The sequence below is a fragment of the Leishmania infantum genome, chromosome 36 (assembly GCF_000002875.2).
Source record: "Leishmania infantum JPCM5 genome chromosome 36".
In the NCBI taxonomy this organism is placed as follows: domain Eukaryota; phylum Euglenozoa; class Kinetoplastea; order Trypanosomatida; family Trypanosomatidae; genus Leishmania; species Leishmania infantum.
Window position 1 is genome coordinate 2453312 of NC_009420.2, and position 21651 is coordinate 2474962.

The following is a 21651-nucleotide window of genomic DNA, read 5'->3' on the forward strand; positions in this document are numbered from 1 at the left end:
TTGTTTGTACCGGTGCAGTGGGCAAAGTGCGCGTCCCTCTTCAGAAGGAGACGTGGCTACCTTCCGACTCGCTCTTCCGAGAAGAATTTGAAAGCAAAAGAGAGGCGGAATTCAGCAAAGAAGATGCTCCCGCGCTGATCATGAAAGAAGAGAAGCGGCCCGCAGACGCTACCGGCCGCTATTCTGAAGAAAAAGAAAAGGCTCTGTGAGACCAACTCTCGATTTGCCTCCTCCTTTCGAATATGTTTTGTGCGGGCCAGTGGCAGCTGCATGTGCCTCTTGTTCTTCACACAATCACTTCCTTCGGCTTGTTTTGTCGCACGCGATGTTCACGTAATGCAGCAGTTCGGTAATTTGTTACTCGTCATTTGAGCGAGTCATCACCACTTTTTCCTTGCAGGGCACGAGAGGAGGGAAAAAAGTACGTCACGTCCTCTCCGCTTCGGGCGTCGAAAAAAAGGCACGTATTTCGGTCACCTGTGGTGTCCTGAATTCGTCCGGAAGAGTTGCAGAGTCAACATCAACACTTAGACGCTCGCACGCATTGAGCAAGCACGCCCGAGCAGCAGCTTCCGGAAACAAACAGTAGTGGCACGCATACAGTGTGTCAGACAATGCGATAGCGACGCGTCCGACGCACTCCCGAATCTTGAGAGGCAGTGGCCGATGCAACACAAGCCTCTTAAGCTCCAGTCGCAGGCAGCCTTCGATCAGTACTACGTGCGGCCTCACGAACTCAAAAATAAACATTTCGACAGCGACGATATCCGTTTCATTTGAGACCGGCCGCAGCTGACCTAAAGTCGGACATTTTGCGCTCATGCGACTAATGTTGAGAGCGTACGACAAAGAGGCAGAGAACAGCACATCCTGTGGCACTTTTATGTGCAGCTTTGCACGAGTGAGGTGATAAATCACAGCCGCGCGGTTTCGTATGCTGCGCGAGCACTTCAGTTGATGAAATGGGTGTGATTGCCTCTCGAGACGCGAGGAGTCGATGCGTTCACACATTACAAAGCCATGCCTCAAGATATGCGTACAGCTATGGAAGCTGGCGACACGAAGAGAAGGGTAGTAGAGAAGGTAGAGCGTAGAAAACGGGAGAGAAAACTAAAAATTTTTCAAACAAGAACAGCAAGTCGCGCAAACACAATGGCAGCGCTCCGAACGCACGGAGCAACCCATAATCGTGTGGCACTTCGGTTCACGGATATCACAAGAAGATAAGATACTCTCTTTTGAATACTGGCATCAAAGGCTATTCAGAGAGCCTTGCGCAGCAGTTGTCTCCCACAAAGGAGGGCCATCGCGTCGTTTCTTTTTTTTTTTTACAAACCGAATACAACTTTCTCCTCAGCCCGTCAAATACCACGCACCCCAACGATAAACGGCGAAAACAAAGTGTGTCGGGTGGCGCCTGCACACAAAGAAGGCAACAAGACTACCGTGTCTTTTTAGCTGGTCTCCGTGGAAGAGTCTGTAATAGTATCAGAAATCTGAATGCCCTGCATCATGCCCACGGCAAAGGTCAGCACGCTAATAAGCGCAATGCCGACGATAATCCCAGTCGCTGTGGTGCTGGACATAGCAATAGTCACAGTCGTGTCGCTAGTCACCTCGGCCTCGGCAGCAAAGCACACCGTTGCCACCAGAGTCGCAATCAGAACGAAAACTGTTGCCCTCATGACTGCTGATGTTTTCAGCTCAATATCGATAGATTGAGTCCTCGAAGATGCTGATCGATTCGTGTCGCTCTCACTTGGGCCGATTATTGTTGGCAGAGAGGGAAGGTCGAGGCGTTGGTCCTTGCCTTTACCATTGCAGTAAGCAAAAAGTGAAAGCTACGTTCCCTTCTTGTGTTGTCTGCTTGGCAAAACTCCTTCTTTTCCCCTCGAGTTTATGGAAGGAACAATTCCTTTTGCGAGTACGAGTGTGCGTGCTGCGGCTGCCAAGAACCTGTTCCGACAGAAAGTCGTGCGAATCGTAAAAAAGGGAAAAATGATGAGTGGAAGGTTGATGTTAAGCGGCGCCAAGGTAAATGAAAGCATGTTGTTTGGCAAGTTCTGATTTTACTCTTCGAAAAGGTCGGCAAATGCGTCGGCACGGCGTTTTCGTGTGAAGTGCCACGTTGCTTTCGACAAGGCCACAGCGCTAGTGTCGAAACAAAACTTTTTGGTTGTCATTTCGTTATGAAATCCTTCTGTGAGTAAAGCAGAGACTGTTTCTCCGGTGGGGACAGAATAAGAAACTCAATTTGCGTCTTTGCACTTTACGTGACGCAAATACCATGCGGACCACGAGGAGCGTTCCCCTTCAGGAATCGACGCATAGCTCTGATAATCTGCAGTGTCACGCTTTAGCTTCAGCCACCGCCGAATCGTCTCCTCGCCCGCGGCGTCATCGCCTAGAAGCTCGTTTTCCAAAAGAGGAACGTCACCCAGATCCACATGCTGCAATCGGTCGGCTGCGTTCTCGTCCATCAGCAGGTCATCAAGTAGCTCGTCTACAACCGAACGACTATCGTCCAAGTCTGCAGGAATGTCGCCAATGGAGGTGATATCTTCAAACACTTTGGCGCAGTGAACCTCTTTTGTGGCGCTGCGGTTGATAATAGCCCTCTGACGAATGGCATCATGGATCGGGACACGCTTCTTCAAGTCACTGAGGAATTCGATCGCGGTGTCCCTCCGCTCCTGAAGGTACCTCTGCTTCCACTGAAACTCATCCGATCCTTCTGAGAAGCTTGAAAACACGCGCTTTGAATCCGTCACAACTCCAGTCATGACCGTCACAAGTAATCGAACACAAGTGCCACGCCTCATTGATCCTCACTGTCCGCGCCTCGTCCCGGAGCAAAGGGTTCCTTTCCGTTGTGGTGACAGTGAGAATAAAAAAGTGTATGGCAACAAGAGAAATGGATAGTGACGGAGAGTGAGGTTGACGCATCGAGGTCGGTGCACAAGCAAAGAACAAAAGGCGAGAAAACGAGGTCAAAGAATATGTGCATGATGCATTCCAATACATGCGCCTCGTTCTTCCCAGCTGGCGAGTTTTCTCTCACCGATTAAGAGTATACCAAACTGCTATCCTTCGCCTTAATCTCACGATAACACTACGCAAGAATACGAAGACCTACCTATCTTTTTTTTCCTCCATTCAAGGATTCCTGTCTCTTCATTGTAGTAGCCCTGCACTACGCCTCGCATGGTTGATGACAAGCCACGAGACGGCCTGTCTGCAAGAGTATGTTTGAAACGAATATAGAGGAATGTGAGGAGCACGCCCAGGATACGGAGAAGTGTATCCATGCGTGCAATCTGCACTGTCCCCGTCACACACCGCGGGAAGTCTCCTCTGATGAATTCCAAAGGTGATGTGTGTCTCACCCAAAATATGTGAATGCACGGCAACGTGCGCGGCAAAGGGCCGAATAACCTAACCCTACGGTCCGCGCTTCAGCCTACATCAGCGCCTATGGCGTAGAACCGCCGTTGTGACCAGCTGCGCCAGCCTCGCCACCTTCAGCAAACAAAGCAGCCAATCAGCCAGGCAATTGCGCAGCTGTAACCATAGTCACCGTCGGAGCCTCCCTCTTCCCTGGCACGAAGCACGGCGCGTTGTCCTCCCGGCGATTCGGCAAATCGGTGGCCTGCCCCAAAGGCAGTCCTGGGACACCCACCCTTTTGACAGAGCCATGCAATCAGGCTCGGGTTATCCACACTCATGGCGCTGAGCTCCTGCTTCGGGTTTATGATTGCGCACCGCGGCACGCAAGTACTTCATCGGGAGCTTCATTGGGTTGATTCTCGTGTTGCTCCGCAAAGACCAGTGGTGCCACTTGCGAAAAGCCGTTCTTGCATGTATAAGCGAGCAATCGCTCCACCGCGGCACTGTCCGCCTGGGCTATTCCGTGTCAAATGGCTAGGGAGCTTTACAGCGTTGCAGGTCAACAACATGAGCAAATGCAGCGCCGTCTCGACTCCCTCATGAGGCTCTATCAGGCCCCCAGGCAATTTCTTGCACAAGAAACAACTCTGCAGTCTTGCCCGACAAATCAGTGTATGTGCCTCCCCACGTCTTCACGTCCGTGAGAGCAAGCGCGCCCTCCACACCGGTGGCTTCCTCGCGCTTTGTAAGACTTTCTTGGTCAGAAGAATGCGTCCAAAACCCGCTCTCACGTCTCTGTGGGGTTAGCGGTACCTTCTCCGCTTTGTGGTGCAGCTTCAGAATAACGGACGTGTGGCTGAGAAAGGTCTCCTCCACGTTCCCCAGCTCGTTTGCCAAGCGCATCACCTTGACAGCAGGACGTAACAAAGACACCGTGTTTCGACTCGGCCTTTGTGCAAAGTTCCCCTACATGACGCCGAAGGACGCCACCAAACTCATCAAGGGTCGTCTTCGCTGTGTTGTCACCCTCATCCACGGCCGCCACAGCTTGTGGAGTGGCCTCGACTAACGGTTCCAAATGTGCTGTATGCTGGAATGAGGATATTCATGTCTTTCTCCAAGACTGAGACTTGAGTGGCTAGCTGTCCATCCTTCGTACAGATCTGGCCCCCTGTTAGCCTTTCCATTGTGGATTTCTCTTCACCGAAGCGACGCTTGAATTGATGTGATTCACTTTCGATGGCAAAGAACTCTTTGCGGAACGCTTCATGTACGTGCGAGAACATTTCTGATACCGTCGCAACGAGCTCTCACTCATTGCCGGGCGTGGCCCCCATCAACTAAGTCAGCACTTGTTGCGCGGTGTAATCGATTTGTGTTCGTGCTTCCACGTCCTTTTTAGTGAGTAAAGCACGACGTTGGTTCCGGTATGATTGCCTGACTTGATATTCGTTGCGCAGCTCTAAATTCAGTGTTTGCATATGATTGCTTATTTCCTGCAGTTGATGTGACCCGACATAAATGCGAAGTTGCTATTCCTTTAATATATGAGCATGCCATACTTGAAAAGCAGAATTCTCAAGCGCAAATGCCAGCCTGCGATGCGCATCGTTGCCTTCAGCGTCTTACGTTCCAACGTGAGCGGGCATTGATTGTATGTGGAAAAGCTGTCCGCCAGGCCACAAATTTCAAATATGCCTGCGAAACAAAACACCAACCATTATCCGAAATGTCTGCGACTCTGGTCCTGTAAAAGTTGACTTCACCATATTGGCTTTCTTGATGTATTCGCGTCGGCACGGCCTGTCTGACAAGTTCCCGTTCGCCAAAGTCAATGAGAATGAGCGCTATTGCGAGTATCTACTCCCATAGCATACGAAAAAACACACAGTGCTCTAATACCAGAGCTTGCGAGAGTTGATGTAGTGCCCTTCGTACACTTGAAAAAAAAACGTCTACAATGATTGCATTCGAGATCAGATATGGCTAGAGCAAAAATGAGGTGAGGAGGCAATGAATGGTTGATTAAGTATGCCATTGGAAGCCACAGAGTACTTTGACTGGCTCCGCATCGCATCATTTGTCGATCACCCCTCCCTCTTTCATTATTGTCGCAAGCATTCATACAGTACAAAATGTTGCGAAGATAGTGAGATGAAGTGATTGCTGGAGAGCTCATGGAAAGCTTATGATAGCGGATACAACCATAAAGCTCTACCTTTAGGAGACCTGAAGATCCCACTGGATGCTCGCTTTTTCCCAGTTTTTGCAGCTTTTTCTTGTCTCCAATGCTACCATTCAGGTCACTGACGCAAAAAGAGGAGAAAAAACACGGCAACACTGACAAAACATGTTTTCCTTTTTTTTGATCGGCCGTTTCTGCAGGCGCTGCATCACAGCTAATTTCTTGACGTATGCCTACGAGTAGGGCCATCAAAACGGCTACAAACAAAAAAAAATCGCACCAGTCAGTTTTTGAAGAAACCAATTTTACAAGAACCTCAGATGAGAGGGGAGCAGAGAATTCTATCAGGCGTTGTGCAAGGTAATGAGATCTAGCAACAGAGGGTTGACGTTTGTGCTCGGAGACAATTCCTTGTCTCGGAGCGACTGTAGGCGACGGTGTAGATCATCGATTCCCATAGCCTGCTTCATTCGAACGCAGAATGACGAGTAGTTTTTAGCACCCTCGCTGATTGCAAGACCGTTGACCTGGTAGGAAAGTTTTTTCATATCCACTTTTCCATTTTCTGTCGCTTGGGTGGTGATATCTTCAGTGGCGAAAAAGAGTGCTTCAATCTCTTCCGAATGGCAGGGAACAGCACATTTCAGAATGAACGTGCTGGGGTTGACGAGCTGGTCATCTGTGTCAACGCAAAAAAAGTAAGCACTTCCAAACGCTGAAATGACATTTTTCATCTCCATGAAGGCGCCTGGGTAAAGTTTGTGCATAAGTGAGAACGCGATTCCGGTCATGTACGCGTCGTACGCTGCTTCGTGTGCCTTGCTTTGCAGCTTTACGGCGGAGTCATTATACCCGTAAAACCCGGGTGGTAACCGGTACTCTTGCGTGAATTGGTCGCTCGAGAAACCAGCTCGCCGGCGACACTCTTGATACAAAGGCTCCAAGTGTGTGACTGGAAAGGCATCGTCTCCCGTCAACTTGGTGGCCATGGTTTTTGTGTCGTAAATAGAAGGCAGCGTGCGTTGCAGCACTTTCTTGAATTCAAGGTAATCCTGCGAAATAGGCGTTTCGTGCATGTGAATCATGAACATAACGTCTTGCATAAAGTTGTGGCCGACGATCGGTTTTCTGCTCTGCACAAGAATTTTCCAGAATAGTCGAAAGCCAAGCTGTTGCCCACGATCACGCTCGCACTGCAAACGCCTTTTTTCCTTTTCACTGATCCATTCATTCGTGTCCAGTTTCGTCAGCGTAAACTTTATATTCTGCCCCAGGTATGGTTTTCCATCGTAGTTGACGGCGATGCGAGAGTCGTATCGACGGTACAGAAAGCTCTGCAGACGCCGTGCGAGATCTATCACGCAGGGCAGCTCTCTGACTAGCGGCTCATTGCCAGCCGGCATCCACTCGTCGATTGCTTCAATGAGCGCATCGGCGATTTGCTGCTCAGCATGGTCGGTGAAGGGCATGTGAAGCTTCTCCTCGTAGGCAGCTTCCTCTTGTTCGTTGCAGAATGGAAGCCCGGAGGTGAGCCACGTCTGGAAATTGAGGTGATTTGCTGCCAAAAAGGAGACGACCGAGAGGTTTAGCCGCAGGTCCCCACTGTCATTGAGCAGGTAAAAGTTGTATGGACGAACCTCGTACGTGTTGTTCTCAGTTTTCGTGAAGAGAGCGATGCCCATTTGAAAGGCATTGTATACTACCACAGCGGCTCGTTTCGCGTGGTACACCGCCTCTGGCGGGGCGCCGAACGGTGCTGAAACACCGGTTACATCGACACCCGTCATTTCCTGATCAATTGCGCAGAACTCGCACCGCTCCACTTCGCGGGCAAAGTCAGGGAGTGCCACCAGTTGGTTGAACCTTGTAATGTCCATTGCTCCTCCAAAGCGAAAAAAAAGTGAATTGATAATAGTGCACGTACAATTCTGACGTGTTTGGGGCTTTCTGTTTGAACACAAGTGCAGTAACTGGCGGTATGATCTTGGTGCTTGGTTCACAGAAAGTTTCTGGAGAGGGGGGACGGTGATGCGGGAAGAGAATTGGTTGGCTGTCAGGGCGAGTGGAACAACTGTTGTCGCTGCAATGGGCCGCGAAAGTAAGCAAGTGGCAGCCGTAGGCGTTGGGCTAGCGGAGGGGGGAGTGAGCAGCGGTTCCGTTTTCCACCGCTGTGCGGAAGAGGAGCTGATGAGAAAAACTACCTTATCAAGTGTTCACCCTTCAAGAAGCGTTTTGCCGCGCGAAGAGTCAAATGCACAACTTCATGGTTTGAAAAAAAAAAGTACAGATGCCCTGTGGGGGCCGCAAAATTTGCGAGAAGGTTAGGAGCGCTGCTTAGTAAAAGTCGAAGCAGCGGTTCCAAAGAATAACGAAGACATATGGGACGGCAAATGGGCTTATATATGAGACTTGTTTTCAAGAAAGAATACATTAATGTTTTTTTTGTGATTGGTGCATCGGATTCATAGCTCAGTGGTAGAGCATTCGGCTGCAGTCCGAATGGTCCCCGGTTCAAACCCGGGTGGGTCCTTCTTTTCTTTAGGCCGAAGTCGGGGGAGGCAGGGACCCCAGCAACAAAATCCGGGTCCAAGCGGCGTCTTTGGCGGCGTGTGCGGGGCCACGCTTTCACACCAAAATCTTTTTTTTTAGGGTCGACATCATCGCCTGGTACCCGACCCCCCCCCTCTTGGCTTGCGCCGTGGCGCGCCGCGTCAAGATCTACCACTTGTAGAACGGTATTCCTGATGAGCCCGTTCTGTGTCGTGCGGGGGTGGGGGGGGGTCTTTCTCCCGAAGCGCGGGGCTCACCGCTTATATGCCACGCGGTGCGCTCCTCAGGCCCCTCTTTGGGCCGCGGAAAGGCAGCGTGGTGTTCGCTGCTTATCGGTGACGGGTTGGGCGTATCACCCCGCTTGATCGCCAGTGGAGCTGGAGCACCTTTGTCGGCGCTGGCGAAGCCCCATGCCAAAAGCACATCAAGAGACAGGTGACCGCGCTGTATGTTTGTTCGTGCATGCCTTCGTGTACGCATGTGGATCGCGAGAACTGCGTAGAAGCGCGCGGGGATATGGAAATCGTTTTTTCTCTAAGGGAGAAACATGCGACAGAAGAGGGCTAGGGTGCACTCTGGCATGGGGAGGAATATGCAAGGAGGGATGCATTCAACGTTGGCGACTTTTCACACTTTCAGAGCGCCAACACAGCGCTCTCACCGGGTTGTGATGATGAGCGTTTACACCGGCTCGGTTCATGTGGATTCGGGAACCTCGAGTTTGCAGGCCTGTTTCCCAACGGGCCTCGTCCTTCCGGTGGGCAAAAAAATGATGAGAGTGGGGTTTGAACCCACGCCCTCGAAAGGATTGGAACCTTAATCCAACGTCTTAGACCACTCGACCATCTCACCTTGCGAATCATGCTGCAGTTGTGTTGCATCAGGGCGCTGTTTGTTTCTGAGACCAAAAGAATAGCACCGATTGGTTTCGATCCAACGACCTATGGGTTATGAGCCCATCGCGCTTCCACTGCGCTACGGTGCTTCTTGACTGCCGCACGAGTTGTAGAGCCGTGCTCTATGTAGCTTACGATTGACTCCATGGCTTCGCATAGCAAGGTCGTTTGGTCTAGTGGTATGATTCCTGTTTTGGGTACAGGAGGTCACGGGTTCAATTCCCGTAACGACCCCTTTTTTCGGCGAAGTAAGGGAGGGGCGTGGGTGGACTGAGTGGGGGGCATCTGGGCATTTCCCTTCCAGCCGCCAAGGCGGCGCCCACGCATGACGCGGCGTGTTCGAGGCGAAAAATGTGAAGAAGGGTGGGAACCCTTTGGCTCCTATCGAGAATAGCTCTTGCCTGCTTCTTCCTTTACTCTTGTACGTGGGTGCTCCAGGCTGCGACGGGTGGGAGGGGCCCTCGCGCTTCGCTTACACGTCGTTTCACACCATTCCTCTCCACACCGACCTCTCCGCGCCCTTAGGCGTCCTCGTCGGCCGAAACTCCACGACGGCTCGCCATGGCGGCGCAGCGCTGCGCCGAGAGACGCTTCTGCTGCTTCGCCTCCTCGCGCGCTTTCACGCGCAGCCTGACACTCGCCGTGGTGTCCTCCGTCTTCTTGATGGACACTTTCATGCGCGACGGCGCGGTTGACTGCTGCTGCGACTGCACGGCGTGAAACTTGACAGCGCGCTTCGGCAGCGTCACGGGTGCCTCCTTGCGGATATCCGCCACCGGCCGCAATCGCTGCAGCAGCTGCTCGAGTGCCTCCTTCGTCGGCGGCGTGCGGTGCTGCATGGAAATGCTGGTCAGCGGCACCACCGTAACCGTTTCCTGTGCCCCGTCCCATATCTCTGTCAATATCTCGACGTCATCGGCATCCGTCATGCTCGGCACCCGAAGCCCCTTCGCCGAATGCAGCTCATCCTCCTCGGCCTGCAGGGTTGCTTCAAGAACCTTAATGCGGCCCATCGGTGGGTTGCGCTGCAGGCGCAGCGCCGACATCTCCTCCTTATTGCGATCCACATAAAGCTCCACGAGCTGCGCGACCGTCTCCTCTGGGACGGCAGTGGCGGTGTAGCCGAGAGCAATGCACTGCTCCCGGAACCAGAAAAACCGCATCAGCTGCAGCGTTTTCTCCATCTTGAGCCTGGTTTTGTGCGCGTCGAGTCGGACTGCGCGCTTCTCCTTCTTTTCCAGCTGCCGCACCGAGCGGTCGCGGGGATGGGGCACCGCGCGCTTCTCGCGCGCCGAGTTCAGCAACGCACGGCGCATGACTATCTAGCGGACGCGAAAGGCGGCAGCGCCACACATGTGAAAGAACTCGGAGAAAGGACGGAAAGAAAAGAGTGAGGGAAGAGGGGCCATTCAAATCACCGAGCAACCAGAGCGGGATGTGTGTGTCTATGCGTGCGTTCGCCGCCGCCGCGGTGCCGTTGCACCGGCAACATCCTCGCACGCATATTCACGCCACCGCATCTCCCTGCCAACAGCGTCGCAGACACGACCTATTTCTGTGAAAGTTGTTTTCGCGGTCATCACCAGGAAAGAAGACCAGAGAAACATCGATGAAAGGGGACGGCATAAGTTACTTTGCACTCGTTCAACGTGTCCATTCTCTGCCACACAACATGAGCTAAGCTCTACTCTGCCCGGTCTGCCACAGTGGCCCATCTTGCGGTGCAAAGCAGCCGTAGACACTCGTTACACCAAATGCGCCGACTCAGTCGTCTGAGCACGGCCCCTGCCCCGTACCATGCCCACCCACCCGCCCGCCTCGCAGGTCGCCTCACAGCCGCGCCCCTCATGCCGCTCGCTACTGGGCGCGCCCCTATCGGGGTGGCTCAGGCTCCCCCACCGGTAGGCAGCCTGAGGGCCGGGTGTGTGTGGGATACGTTCCAGTCAGGTCGGCACTCGTGCCCATCGTATGGATGGTGCAAGCATGCTCACGCTGTCGCAGGTCGCTCAGACGCATCGCGCCATCCAGGACCTGACCGCCGGCATCGGCAGTGATGCATCGCTCTGACCTCCCTGCGTCGCGGGTGCTTGGCCCTGTCAGCACCAGAAGTGGCTCGGCATTCGGCAGGGGTAGGGAGGGGCTGCTTGAACTCCCCACACGGAGTGTGTGTGTGTGTGTGTGGGAGGGAGGGGGGCATGCATTGGACCCTGGACACCACGCACTGACGTGCCCTCTGTCATCAGGGAGGGCGAAGTAAAGAAGTAAAGGAAAGAGAAAATGAGGCATCACCGCCACAGCCACAGAGAGCGCGACAGCATCATACCACCACCATGCCGCGCGGGAAGCTCCGCAGTGAATTGTCGTTAGTTGATGAAACCAGTGGAAAAGGCGAAGGCGGACATACGCACCATTCAGTACAGACACACATCATGGAATTAGCCGTACCATAGGACAAGAAGCACCTGCCTGCAAACCCACTCCTCCACTTGGTCCCGGTTCAGCATCGTCCGGCTGCCACTGCGGCGGCACTTGGCGCGCCGCCGCTACAGCAAAGAGTAGTACTCAGAAGCTGAAGAAGTCCGTGCTGGACGTTGTCGTGCGGCCACACGAGTGGAGGAGAAGGAAGTGCACGCTCACCCCGCTGGTGGCACGGATCGCCGACACCGTCTCATGACGGCAACTCATCCAGGTGTGCTTGCAGTTCGACACGTGCAACTCTCCATCACCGTGCAGCACAGGGAAAGAGCGGTAAGTTGCAGCTGTGTGAAGGGGGCTGGAGGGAACGTGCGCCTGATGCACGTGCACGCCGAGCGATGAGGAAGATGAGCACCCACGTTGGCGTCGGCAAGGCCGGCACCTGACCTAGCGGCCAGATCACTGGGGGATTCCAAGTATCCTTGCTCAGCCCTTCACACACGACGACGACTTCCGCCTCACGTACCTCGGCGGAGCTCATGTGCAGACATTCGGGCAACCTCACCGGTGGCAGCATCGCAGCTTCCCACAAACGTAACATGCACACAGAGAAAAAAAAAAGGATTACGAAAGCAGCAGAAACGCGACGCACCGAGTGCGTGTGCACAGACGTCTTATAAAGAGCATAGGTAAACAGAACAGCGGACAGGGTGGTGGAGCAGGAAGGAGGTTGCGCCAGAAAGCCGCAAAGAGAGGGGAGGACAATACCGAAAGAGCAAACGCGAAACAGAGAGAGAGAGAGCTGAAGCCCAAAATAAAAAAGGAATATACGGCCTTGCGTTATGACTGGGGAACGGGCGACAGGAAGACCCGAAACACAGAGGGTTGAAGGGATGACCAAGAGGATCTGAGTCACAGCACACTAATAGAGGAAACAGATGGACACAAACACGCACAAATCCGTGATGGCACCCACCAGCTTGTATGCAAAAGCGCCGCTCAGACAGCGATGAAAAGATTCCAATGTGCGAATGGCAGGAAAAGAAAATTGAGAAGGCGGAGTGGAGTGCGAGAGAGAGAGGTGCTCCTTCAGCGCGGTGTGAAGAAAGGAAGAGCTGAGGGATGAGAAAGTAAGCAAAACAACGGCGCTTGCGCGAGTCCGTGGAGCAGGGAAGGTTAGAAAAAGCCGTGCGTGTCGTCGATCACGAACCTCAGCAACACTCCATGCGCTTCAGTCTCTGGCACAATCTGCATGAATCTGCACAGAAAAAAAAACAAGTACTGGGGAAGAGAGTAGAAAATGATGACGGCCAAAGGGCAGACGCGCGCGCACACACACACAACATGCGAACGCGCCGAGCAGTCGTCGCTATGCAGGAAGGAGGGACAGGCGTGCCAGTGGCAAAGCAGGGGACGAAATGGAAACGAAGAAAAAGGGGATCTAGACAGATATTGTGGGTGAAGGCGCAGTAGCGCGCGTGGGAAGGATGATTGGTTGGCTGTGGGGAGGGGCTGTCGCAGCTGTGCAGATGCAGCTGCTGCGTTCTTCCATATCATCTGATGAAGCGAGAGTGATGGAAGGTGTATGAGAAAGGCAAGGCAGGCTGAGAGAAGGGAAAGGGAGAGGAACACGCCGATTCCCACAGCCCTGGCTTTGCCGGTGCGACTACGCTAATACAGCGAATGGCTCGCGAGGGGCTGAAGGGAGGCAACGGAGATGCACTAAGCGGTGAAAACAAACAAGAAGAAGCATAGAAGATAGAGAAGTGCAGCTGAGAGGTGTGCTTCGTCCATTTCGCGTGACTAAACGGCTTAGTTGCCCCGTCACTTGGGGTTGCGCGTACAACAAGGAACGAGAAAAGACCAGCAACACGCACAGGAAGGGATAGCTGGCGGGGCTCTCATCATGGTCGATGCAGAGCATTGCATATATCCTCCCGTGTACCACCTATGCGTGCAGGATGCACACTCGCTGCGGAGCTTGATTCTCTTCTTTTGCCTTTGCGTGCACACCGTGGCAGTAGCGGCACAACGGTTGCGGCTTACGCACGCGCCCCCCGCCCCGCCCCTTCACAGGGGGCGGCAGGAAAAAAAAAACGAAACGATGGGGCGATAGGAAGCACCGGCACGGAATGTCGCGAAAGGAAGCTGAGCCGCTCTCGGAAGCTTTTCAAGCTGTCCGAACAAAGAGCTCCTCTTCCCCATCTCTCTTTTTCGGTTTTAAGCGTCTTCAGTACTTCTCGAACTCGATGTGTGGATGGGTGGCCTTGCAGTCATCGCACACAGCACCGAGGTCTTCGTTCCACCACTTTGGCCGTTTCTTGTCGCAGATTTCGCACGGCTCAAACGTTTCCGTCTTTGGCGCCCGCTGCAGGCGAGGCGCAATGCGCTTCTCGTAGACCTGGCTGCGGATGAGATCGATGCTGTCTCCATCCTCTCCGAGGTCGATGTACGGTGCCCGCTGAAGAATGGCCAGGACATCCTCGTGGTCAGCGACGCGATAATCCAGGCGCATCAGCTCGTACAGCTCGTTCGCCTCGGTGGAGCTCTTGATGGCGAGTAGTTCGGTGCGGAAGTGCTCGACAATGGCGAGACAGAAGCGGATGAGGAATCGCATGCCGCCTTGCATGAAGGCATCCAAGAAGCTGAAGAGTTCGTTGAATTGCAGCACGTGAATGCACAGACCTGTCAAGATCTTCTGCAGGTATGTGTCCGGCCAGAAATTCAGCTTCTCCAGATGCTTCGCGACCTCGGGCTGCTGCTTCTGCATAAAGTACTCGACCACCCACGCACTCGTGGCGAAGCCCACCGCCTCCGCTGCCCAGTGCCCCTTCAGGTACTCCGTCGCCACAAACCGGATCACTGCCGCCGTCTCAACCTCGGTCAGCACAAGCATGCACAAGCCAGCAAGATAGCTCATGGCCTGGCCGTACGCGTGGAACTCGTGGTACATGGCGTTCAGAAACGCCACCATCTTTCGGCGGTGGTCCGGATGGAAGAAGGTGCGGTCTGCGTCCTTGATGATGACGCGCACCACATCCTCATCCTCGTCTTCGATCTCTACGTACTGCACGGGCTTGCGGTAAAATGCGGCCTTCTCCACCCATTTCTCGAGCCGCGGCCGCAGCTCATCCTTGTGCGCCTCCAGAAATCCGTTGTTCAGGTTTAACAGTGGCGCCCGCTCCACCACCTCTACCTGCCAGAAGAGGGGCATATCAAAGTAAGGGCCGGTGAAATGAGTCGGCTTGCAATACTTCACGGGCTTCTTTGACGCCCGGTCCGCAGTGGCTGCCTCGGCAGCCGCACCAAAGCTGGACACCGACGGAGCAGTAGCCGTTGTGGTTGTCGTTGCAGCAGTCTTGCCGAAGCCGAAGGAAATCGGCACTGCCGCATCAGAGGCGGGCTTCGGCGTCGTAGCTGCAGTGTTGCCGAAGCCGAACATTGGCTTTGCGCCGGGCATTGACGTGGCCTGAGTGGAAGCTGCAACACCAAAGCCAAAGGCGCTTGCATTGGCTGACGACGTGCTGGGTGCGGCGGGAGCGCCAGACACGTTCGCCTGCGTCGCTGGTGCCTCCCCCAGCACCGAGCCCTGAGCTGTTGGCGCTGTGGCTTCCGACAGCGCCTTCTGTTCTGCGGAATACATCCTCCACACCTCCGCGTCCGACTTGCCTGACTTGGCCTTCAACTCTCGCGCTTTGCGGTGAATGACGCGTAGCTCATCGTTGATCTTCTCTGCATTTTTGTGGGCCACGGTTATGTCCTCGAAGAAGTCAGCTGGAATGGCGGAAAACGACTGCGCGAACGACGCGAGGGCGGCGGGGTAGCTGCCGAAGGCGTCAAAACACTCCTTTGCGCGGGCCTCCTTGAGGCCTGTTATCTTCTGCAGGTGAGCGGCGGTGGCCATTGTGGCTGCCTTGAGGTGATGGGGAGGGGGGGGCGAGTAAAAGTTTGATTATCGCTATTACACTCCGCGTTTTTAAGGGGTGAGTTTGAAAAAGAGGCGCCAATGATGGGAAACCGTGGCACGAAGGAAAGGACGAACGTCGACCACGGAAAATCTGTGTATGGCGCGTCTGAGAGGAGGAAAGGCCGTGCTGCAGGTGCGTTAAAAAACTGAGGTATGCTGTGCGTGGGTGAAGGGGAGGGGGAGGGGAGGATAAGACAACGCACGCGTAAACCAGAGGTTGAGCGGGAGTGAGGGTAAAATGAGTGAGACGGTCAAGAGGATTGAGGAATAAGGTGGAGTGAGCAGGAAACGCAACGTTCCACTGGAAGCGGTTGCTCTTGTGTATGCGCATATGTGGCGAGGAATACCCTACCTAGAGGGTCAAGGCACTGATCCTCGAGCAAGATATCGATACCTCGCGGCGCTGCCTGTGAGAGGAGGGAAGGCTGCATCGACGAACCATAGAGTTTGTATTTCTTCACAGAAGAAAAGAATTCTAATAGACATGCAAACACACAGATATTGACCCCAAGAGATCTGCCGCTCCCCCTCTGTGGGGGGGGGGGAGGATAGAGACACACACTGGACAAGGTGACCGTTGCGCGAACCGATCCACGGCACAGGCCCTGCAAGCAGCGTGGCACAGTTGTAAAGCGGCGCCACTACCCCGCAACTCACGTGCAAGCACAGAGAGAGGCAAGAAATAGAAGGGATTCTCGATGGAAAAGCAAAACTAAGGAACCGTGCACTAAGAAAAACAAGCAGTCACGTTAGTGTACATCCGGCAGCGGCACCCACTCACCAGACTAGCGCATACACTTCGATCGGCGCGTCTCGCCGTCCCTCACAGGAAGAGAATACGCCGGATTTCTTGCAGTGGAAGCCGCCTCGCCGTCCAGTCGTTCAGCCCTGGAGTGTGATAGAACCGGTAGAGCAGCGCCCCGATCTCGTCATCCGTCATGGGCGTCTTAAGGCGATCCTTTACACAATCCTGGAACTCGGACATGCCCAAGTTACCGTCATACGCTGACTCGGAGGCGCTGCGAAAGGAGCGGATGGCGAGTGTGCGGCGTGCCTCGATGAGTGTAAGGAAGCGCTGCAGGGCAGCTTCCGCCTGCGCCTCGGCGTTGACCTTCTTCGCCAGCATCATTGCGCTCTGCACCGGCCCCCGCTGCACCACCACGCCGTTGCGGGTGTCACCCCATCTCTTCTGCGACTCGCGTGGCTTGAAGTTCGAGATAAACAGCTGTTGCATGAACTGCTCCGTGAAATCAGCCAGCGACACCCAACCATCCTTGTCGCCGTCGGCGCGCTCCATCACGTTGGCCAGCTCTGCATCCGTCGCGTGTACGCCGGCGTCACTCAGCACCTCGCGCACGTTCTCTCGCGTCAGCCCTTGCGTCGACGATGAGGCGTAGTGACGAAAGGCGTCGGATATGCGGGAAAACTGCTGCTGTAGGTACGAAGCCACTATGCCGAGAATTTCCTGGGTGCGAAAATAGGACTCCTCCATGTTAGGCATTCCCATCTCGAGGTACCTCTTCGTGCGCTCATCCATCTCCTTGAGCAGGTAGTCGACGCCATCCAGGCGAATGATGTTGCCCACCTTGAGCCGCGCGGGGTTCTGCAGGTTTTCCACCGCACGGCGCGCAAAAATCTTCCCACCAACGTGGCCGCTATTCGGCACCTGCAGCTCGAAGACGGACACGGTGTCGTCGGCGAGGTAGTAGCACACGATGAACTGACGCCCCTCATTCTCTTCCGACGGGTTCACCATCTCGGCACCAAAGCGGAAGACATCTTGCGCGTAGCGGGTTAGCTTCAACGCATCTTTCTCCCCAGCAGAGTCTCTGAAGACCATTGTCGACGCGCCGAAGCGCTTGCCAGAGTCGCCGGCGGCATCGCGTGCATCCTTGGCCAGCCGTGGTCGGCGCTTGCCTACCGTGATTTCGTCTTCTTCGCACAGTGGCGTGGTGACGGCTGGCTCAGGGATGCCTCGCGCCTCCATGTACGCCCGTGTGTGCTCGTCGCAGTCGTAGATGAAGAAGGGTCGCGTGAAGATGTCCACCGTTGTACCGGTGCGCAGATCCTCCGCGCCCACGCACGCCGGTGGTGGACCCTGCGGGTGGTTGAGCGTTTCGGAGGAGAGCAGCACCGCGCGCGCCTCCTTCGGGATGCGGCGGCGGCGCACAAAGACCGGGTACGGGTCGCGGCCGTCGTTCTCCGCCTTGTCGAAAAGCACGGCAATGCTACCATCCGCCAGGTAGAAGTAGATGCGGAACTTCCTCTTTTCCCAGACAGCGTAGAAGCACAGCACGTTGCGGTCGTATTCGTAGAAGTCGCGCGCCTTTGCCCGCTCTGCAGGTGTGAGAAGGCTGGCATGAGTGCCCGCACGCGTTGCCGCCTGCATCTCAACCACGCGCCGCATTTCGATGTGCTGCTCATCTATCCTGCCAGGGCGGCGCGTGGCGCTCGTCTCGAACTCGTCACGAGGGTACTCGAGCGGCTCGGGCTGTGGCATCCCCATCACCTCGAAAAAATCGCGCGTAAAGGCGTCGCAGTCTACGAGGTTGTACTCCAACCCACGGCACTTAATGGAGGCGCCGATGCAGAGCCGGAAGACGTCCACCCCGTCTGGTCTGAAGCGCGACACCATAGTGCCCTTCTGCAGGCCGCTGTTTGCCACTGCCGGTGTCTCCACGATGCTCAGAGATCCGTCAGCGAGAAAGTAGTGCAGCTTCACCTTGCGCACTCGCCATGTCTCAATTCTGCTTCCCACCACGTTCTCCGTGTAATAGGCGAAAAAGCGCAGCACCTTGTCGTCTACGGTTCGCCACGACGGAAAGCGCTGGAGAATGATGCGCACCGGGATGCCACACCCCTCCGGCGCCGAGCCGGCGGCTACAGCGGAGCCGTCGAGGGCCGCTGCATCCTTCACGGTCCGTGTGCCTTCATCGTCGATGGTGCAGTACTGTCGTCTTCCATGCGTTGCGGGGTGTTGCAGCTCTGCGAATGAGAAGCCTGGAAGCTTGGGCAGCGCATTATACACCGTCTTTTCGCGGATGCTCATTTTGTTTTTGCCGGGTTATGCGTCTGATGGTGCCTTTCCTTCGGTCTGCCGTTTTGCCGTCGTGCTTGTTCTGTTGCGCAAGCTTCTGTCGGGCAGCGCGGTTGATGGACTGATATGCTTACCTTCGCTTGGGGACGAGAAGTGCGGCAGTGTGCTCGAGGGAGGCGAAAGAGGGAGAGTGTACGTGAGGAGGAGGAGGAGGACACCGAGCGACAGCGGATTGGTGCTTACTGGAACTATTCTGCCCACGTGGAGATGAGTGGAGCAACAGGGCAATACGAAGAGCACAGATGGCGTTGCGCTTGTGTGAATTCCATCGCTGAGGTTTGCTGCGCCGCAGATGCGTACTCGCAAGGGGAGCGGCGGTGCCGGTCTGTGAACAATTTGAAAAATCCCGTGAAGGGAGAGCCGAGGCGACGGCTGCTGCGTTGACTTCGAATTCCTTCTCAAGATGCACTGGTCACGAGACGGAGATAAAACAAGGGGGCACGACCAACACACTCACACGATCAGCAGAGGCGTTTCCGCGGGTGCTCTCGCTTGCCAGAGTACACGGGAAATGGTCTACGCAGTAACTGTTACCCGTCCACTGCGCGCGCGGCATGACAGGAAGAGTGAGGATCCCCCACCTCTCCGCGAGGTGATAAGGTGAGAGGGGAGTTGGCAGTTAGGGGACGGAGATGCCTGTGCGTGTGTTCGACACCGCCGTGGCGAAAAAAGAAAAAGACTAAGAAAACAAAGAACGTTATGCGCGAAAGACGACGCGGCCGCTTCCATAACAAAATGGAGATGGCGAGGAGAGGGAGAGAAGGGGAGGAGGAGAGAGAGAGAGCAGCAGAGGGGAGGAAGCACTTACGCACACACACAGAGACACAGAGAGAGAGATGCACAGGAGTGGCGATCAAAAACGTGAAGAGTGTTACATGAACCGGAGTATGTGCATGTGTGCGTCTGTGAGAGTGCACATGTGAGTTAGAGGTGCTCGCCAGCTTCTCTCCACGCACGCATGCGCCAGGACAGTTACCCAAAGCAGACGCATGACGGCGGCAAAGAAGACGGCAAACGAGCCGCGAAAAAAAAACGCGCCGTGACACAATCACAGTTCGACGCGCCGAGAACGTCAGACCAAATCAGAAAAAAAAAACGGATAGAGGAAGAGAGTCATGGGAAAGCGGAGGCACGCAGCCCTTCTCTACAGAGCCCACAGCACACTTCGCAGTCGGTGCGAAGTCTTTCCGTGTTCTCCCTCGTCCCGGCTTCTATGGGATGAGCTGCATTTATGCATGAAATCGTGCGCGCACGATGCTGGCAAGCGATGGGACGAGGGGAGAGGTGTAAGTGGAGATCGGATTCCTGCCGATGAAGCGCACGTCACTCCACCAGCGCGTTTAGCCGCTTTAGGACCTTGAAGGTCTGCGCGCTGTTGTTGAGCGTGTAGAAGTGGAGGTGGTGGTAGTCGAGTCCAGAGGTGCGAATGCACTCAATCATCTGCACACACTGCTCCACACCGTACTCCTTGAGACCGTCAGGGTTCTCCTTGAGCTCTTCTACCCGCTTCTTCACATCGCTGGGAACGCTCGTCTTGCACAGTGACACCATCCGCACAAACCCGGCGTAGGTCGTGATGGGAAGCAGCCCTGCTAGAATGGGGACCGTAATGCCTATCTCCCGGCAGCGCTTCACGAACTGCACGTACAGGGAGGCATCGTAGAAGAGCTGCGTGATGATAAAGCTGGCTCCGGCATCCACCTTCTCCTTGAGGTACTCCAGCTCTTTCTGGTGGTCCTCGTCTGAGATGGCGCCGTCCTCGGCGATGCGGCTCGGGTGGCCCTCAGGGTAGCCAGCGACCGACACGCAGAAGTAGTCGCCGTACGTGTCGTGAATGTATCTCACAAGATCCCTTGCGCACGCGAAGCCATCCGGGTCGGCCCGGAACTCCTCACCACGTGGCGGGTCGCCGCGGAGGGCGAGGATGTTGCGGATGCCATGTGTCTTGGCAAAGTCAAGCGCCTCGTTGATGAGACCTTTCGGCGTGTTGGTGCATGTAATGTGCATATTGATGGGCGTGTCAGGGTACGCATGCTGGAGGTCTTTGCAGAGGCGCATCGTCGTGTCACTCGTGCGACCACCAGCGCCCCATGTCAAGTCGAGGAAGACTGGCGACTGACGCATAAAGTTGGGGACTAGCACCTTCATCATGTCCTCCTCCGCCTTCTCGCTACGAGGGGGGTAAAGCTCATAGGAGGTGTACCACTTGCTAACATCCTCGGCGGCGATTGCGTCACTGATGAGCTTGGACATGATGTCGCTAGATATCTGCCCTTGAAGGGGATACGACTAGAATTAGTTTCGTCAGCGCAGGCTGGTTGCCGCGGGAGAGGGGAAGGGCGTGGGACAGAGGCAAGCGAACACGAAAGAAGGGGTGGCGGTGATGGCGGTGGAAGTGTCAGGCTTACGCGGGCAGTGACGTGCAAAGAAAAACAACAACTTCAAGCGAGGTTGCGGCGGATATATCGGTGTGGCCTGGGCGGCACGGCTGGGAGATGGCAAACCACAAATCCTACAAGCACTGCCAACGCTCGAGAGTTTATCGCTGTATGCATGTAGGTAGGGATGCACTTGCACGTCTGCGTATGTTGCAATTGCTTAAATGATGCGTGACTGCGTATAAATCCGCAAAGAAGTGCGTGCTTTGGCAGCGACGTGAAAGGCAGAGAGAGGGAGGAGGGGGGGGCGGAGCGGAGGGCGGCAGGTTCGTAGTCCACCAAACAGGTCATGCCACGCACCACAGCAGAGCACGCGCCAAGGTAACGAGAGGATGAAGAATGTGGCGCGACCTCGCCGAAGTCTCCAATGTACTGCAAGTGTGGGTGGGTGATGGGGACGCGCGAAGGAGGAAGCGAGAACAAGCGCGTGTAAGCAGAGCTTGCCTTCAATAACGCGCACAACGTCCCCCCCATGCCTGGTCCGATGATTGCATAGCGCTTTCATGCGATTTGCTGAGCGTACATACAGCATACACAATATTCTCACCTAAAAACACACGCACACTTCTACAAACACACACACACACACACACACACAATTGCAGGATAAAGAAAGGAGAAAAACACAAAAACAGACGAAAGTGAGAAAGTTACTCGAAAGATGTTATGGAGAGATAACAAAGAGCGAACACACGCGCCGAGGACCGTGCACATGC

General features: G+C 54.9%; 7 protein-coding genes and 5 non-coding genes across 12 annotated transcripts; 2 read left to right on the forward strand and 10 right to left on the reverse strand.

The window, feature by feature from the left end:
- Positions 1 to 426: 426 nt before the first annotated feature.
- LINJ_36_6610 (conserved hypothetical protein) lies at positions 427 to 1011 on the reverse strand (the record flags this gene model as incomplete). Its single annotated transcript, XM_001469321.1, has 1 exon — positions 427 to 1011. One exon carries the CDS (start codon positions 1009 to 1011, stop codon positions 427 to 429), a length of 585 nt encoding a protein of 194 aa, XP_001469358.1.
- Positions 1012 to 2249: 1238 nt separating this feature from the next.
- On the reverse strand, positions 2250 to 2822 carry LINJ_36_6620 (conserved hypothetical protein; the record flags this gene model as incomplete). The annotated part of the gene is made up of 1 exon (XM_001469322.1): positions 2250 to 2822. One exon carries the CDS (start codon positions 2820 to 2822, stop codon positions 2250 to 2252), a length of 573 nt encoding a protein of 190 aa, XP_001469359.1.
- A 3094-nt stretch (positions 2823 to 5916) lies between these two features.
- On the reverse strand, positions 5917 to 7449 carry LINJ_36_6630 (conserved hypothetical protein; the record flags this gene model as incomplete). The annotated part of the gene is made up of 1 exon (XM_001469323.1): positions 5917 to 7449. One exon carries the CDS (start codon positions 7447 to 7449, stop codon positions 5917 to 5919), a length of 1533 nt encoding a protein of 510 aa, XP_001469360.1.
- Positions 7450 to 7863: 414 nt separating this feature from the next.
- Positions 7864 to 7933, reverse strand: LINJ_36_snRNA2. The gene has a single exon (XR_001203202.1). It is a non-coding gene; the product is annotated as a small nuclear RNA, U5 snRNA (small nuclear RNA).
- A 97-nt stretch (positions 7934 to 8030) lies between these two features.
- Positions 8031 to 8102, forward strand: LINJ_36_tRNA3. Its single transcript has one exon. It is a non-coding gene; the product is annotated as a tRNA-Cys (tRNA).
- A 790-nt stretch (positions 8103 to 8892) lies between these two features.
- On the reverse strand, positions 8893 to 8974 carry LINJ_36_tRNA4. The gene has a single exon. It is a non-coding gene; the product is annotated as a tRNA-Leu (tRNA).
- A 61-nt stretch (positions 8975 to 9035) lies between these two features.
- LINJ_36_tRNA5 lies at positions 9036 to 9107 on the reverse strand. Its single transcript has one exon. It is a non-coding gene; the product is annotated as a tRNA-Met (tRNA).
- Positions 9108 to 9180: 73 nt separating this feature from the next.
- Positions 9181 to 9252, forward strand: LINJ_36_tRNA6. Its single transcript has one exon. It is a non-coding gene; the product is annotated as a tRNA-Pro (tRNA).
- Positions 9253 to 9539: 287 nt separating this feature from the next.
- LINJ_36_6640 (conserved hypothetical protein) lies at positions 9540 to 10334 on the reverse strand (the record flags this gene model as incomplete). Its single annotated transcript, XM_001469324.1, has 1 exon — positions 9540 to 10334. The coding sequence occupies one exon, from the start codon at positions 10332 to 10334 to the stop codon at positions 9540 to 9542; it is 795 nt and encodes a 264-aa protein (XP_001469361.1).
- Positions 10335 to 13663: 3329 nt separating this feature from the next.
- LINJ_36_6650 (conserved hypothetical protein) lies at positions 13664 to 15337 on the reverse strand (the record flags this gene model as incomplete). The annotated part of the gene is made up of 1 exon (XM_001469325.1): positions 13664 to 15337. One exon carries the CDS (start codon positions 15335 to 15337, stop codon positions 13664 to 13666), a length of 1674 nt encoding a protein of 557 aa, XP_001469362.1.
- An 886-nt stretch (positions 15338 to 16223) lies between these two features.
- Positions 16224 to 18449, reverse strand: LINJ_36_6660 (conserved hypothetical protein; the record flags this gene model as incomplete). Its single annotated transcript, XM_001469326.1, has 1 exon — positions 16224 to 18449. One exon carries the CDS (start codon positions 18447 to 18449, stop codon positions 16224 to 16226), a length of 2226 nt encoding a protein of 741 aa, XP_001469363.1.
- Positions 18450 to 19820: 1371 nt separating this feature from the next.
- LINJ_36_6670 (putative methylenetetrahydrofolate reductase) lies at positions 19821 to 20750 on the reverse strand (the record flags this gene model as incomplete). Its single annotated transcript, XM_001469327.1, has 1 exon — positions 19821 to 20750. The coding sequence occupies one exon, from the start codon at positions 20748 to 20750 to the stop codon at positions 19821 to 19823; it is 930 nt and encodes a 309-aa protein (XP_001469364.1).
- Between the last annotated feature and the right edge of the window lie 901 nt (positions 20751 to 21651).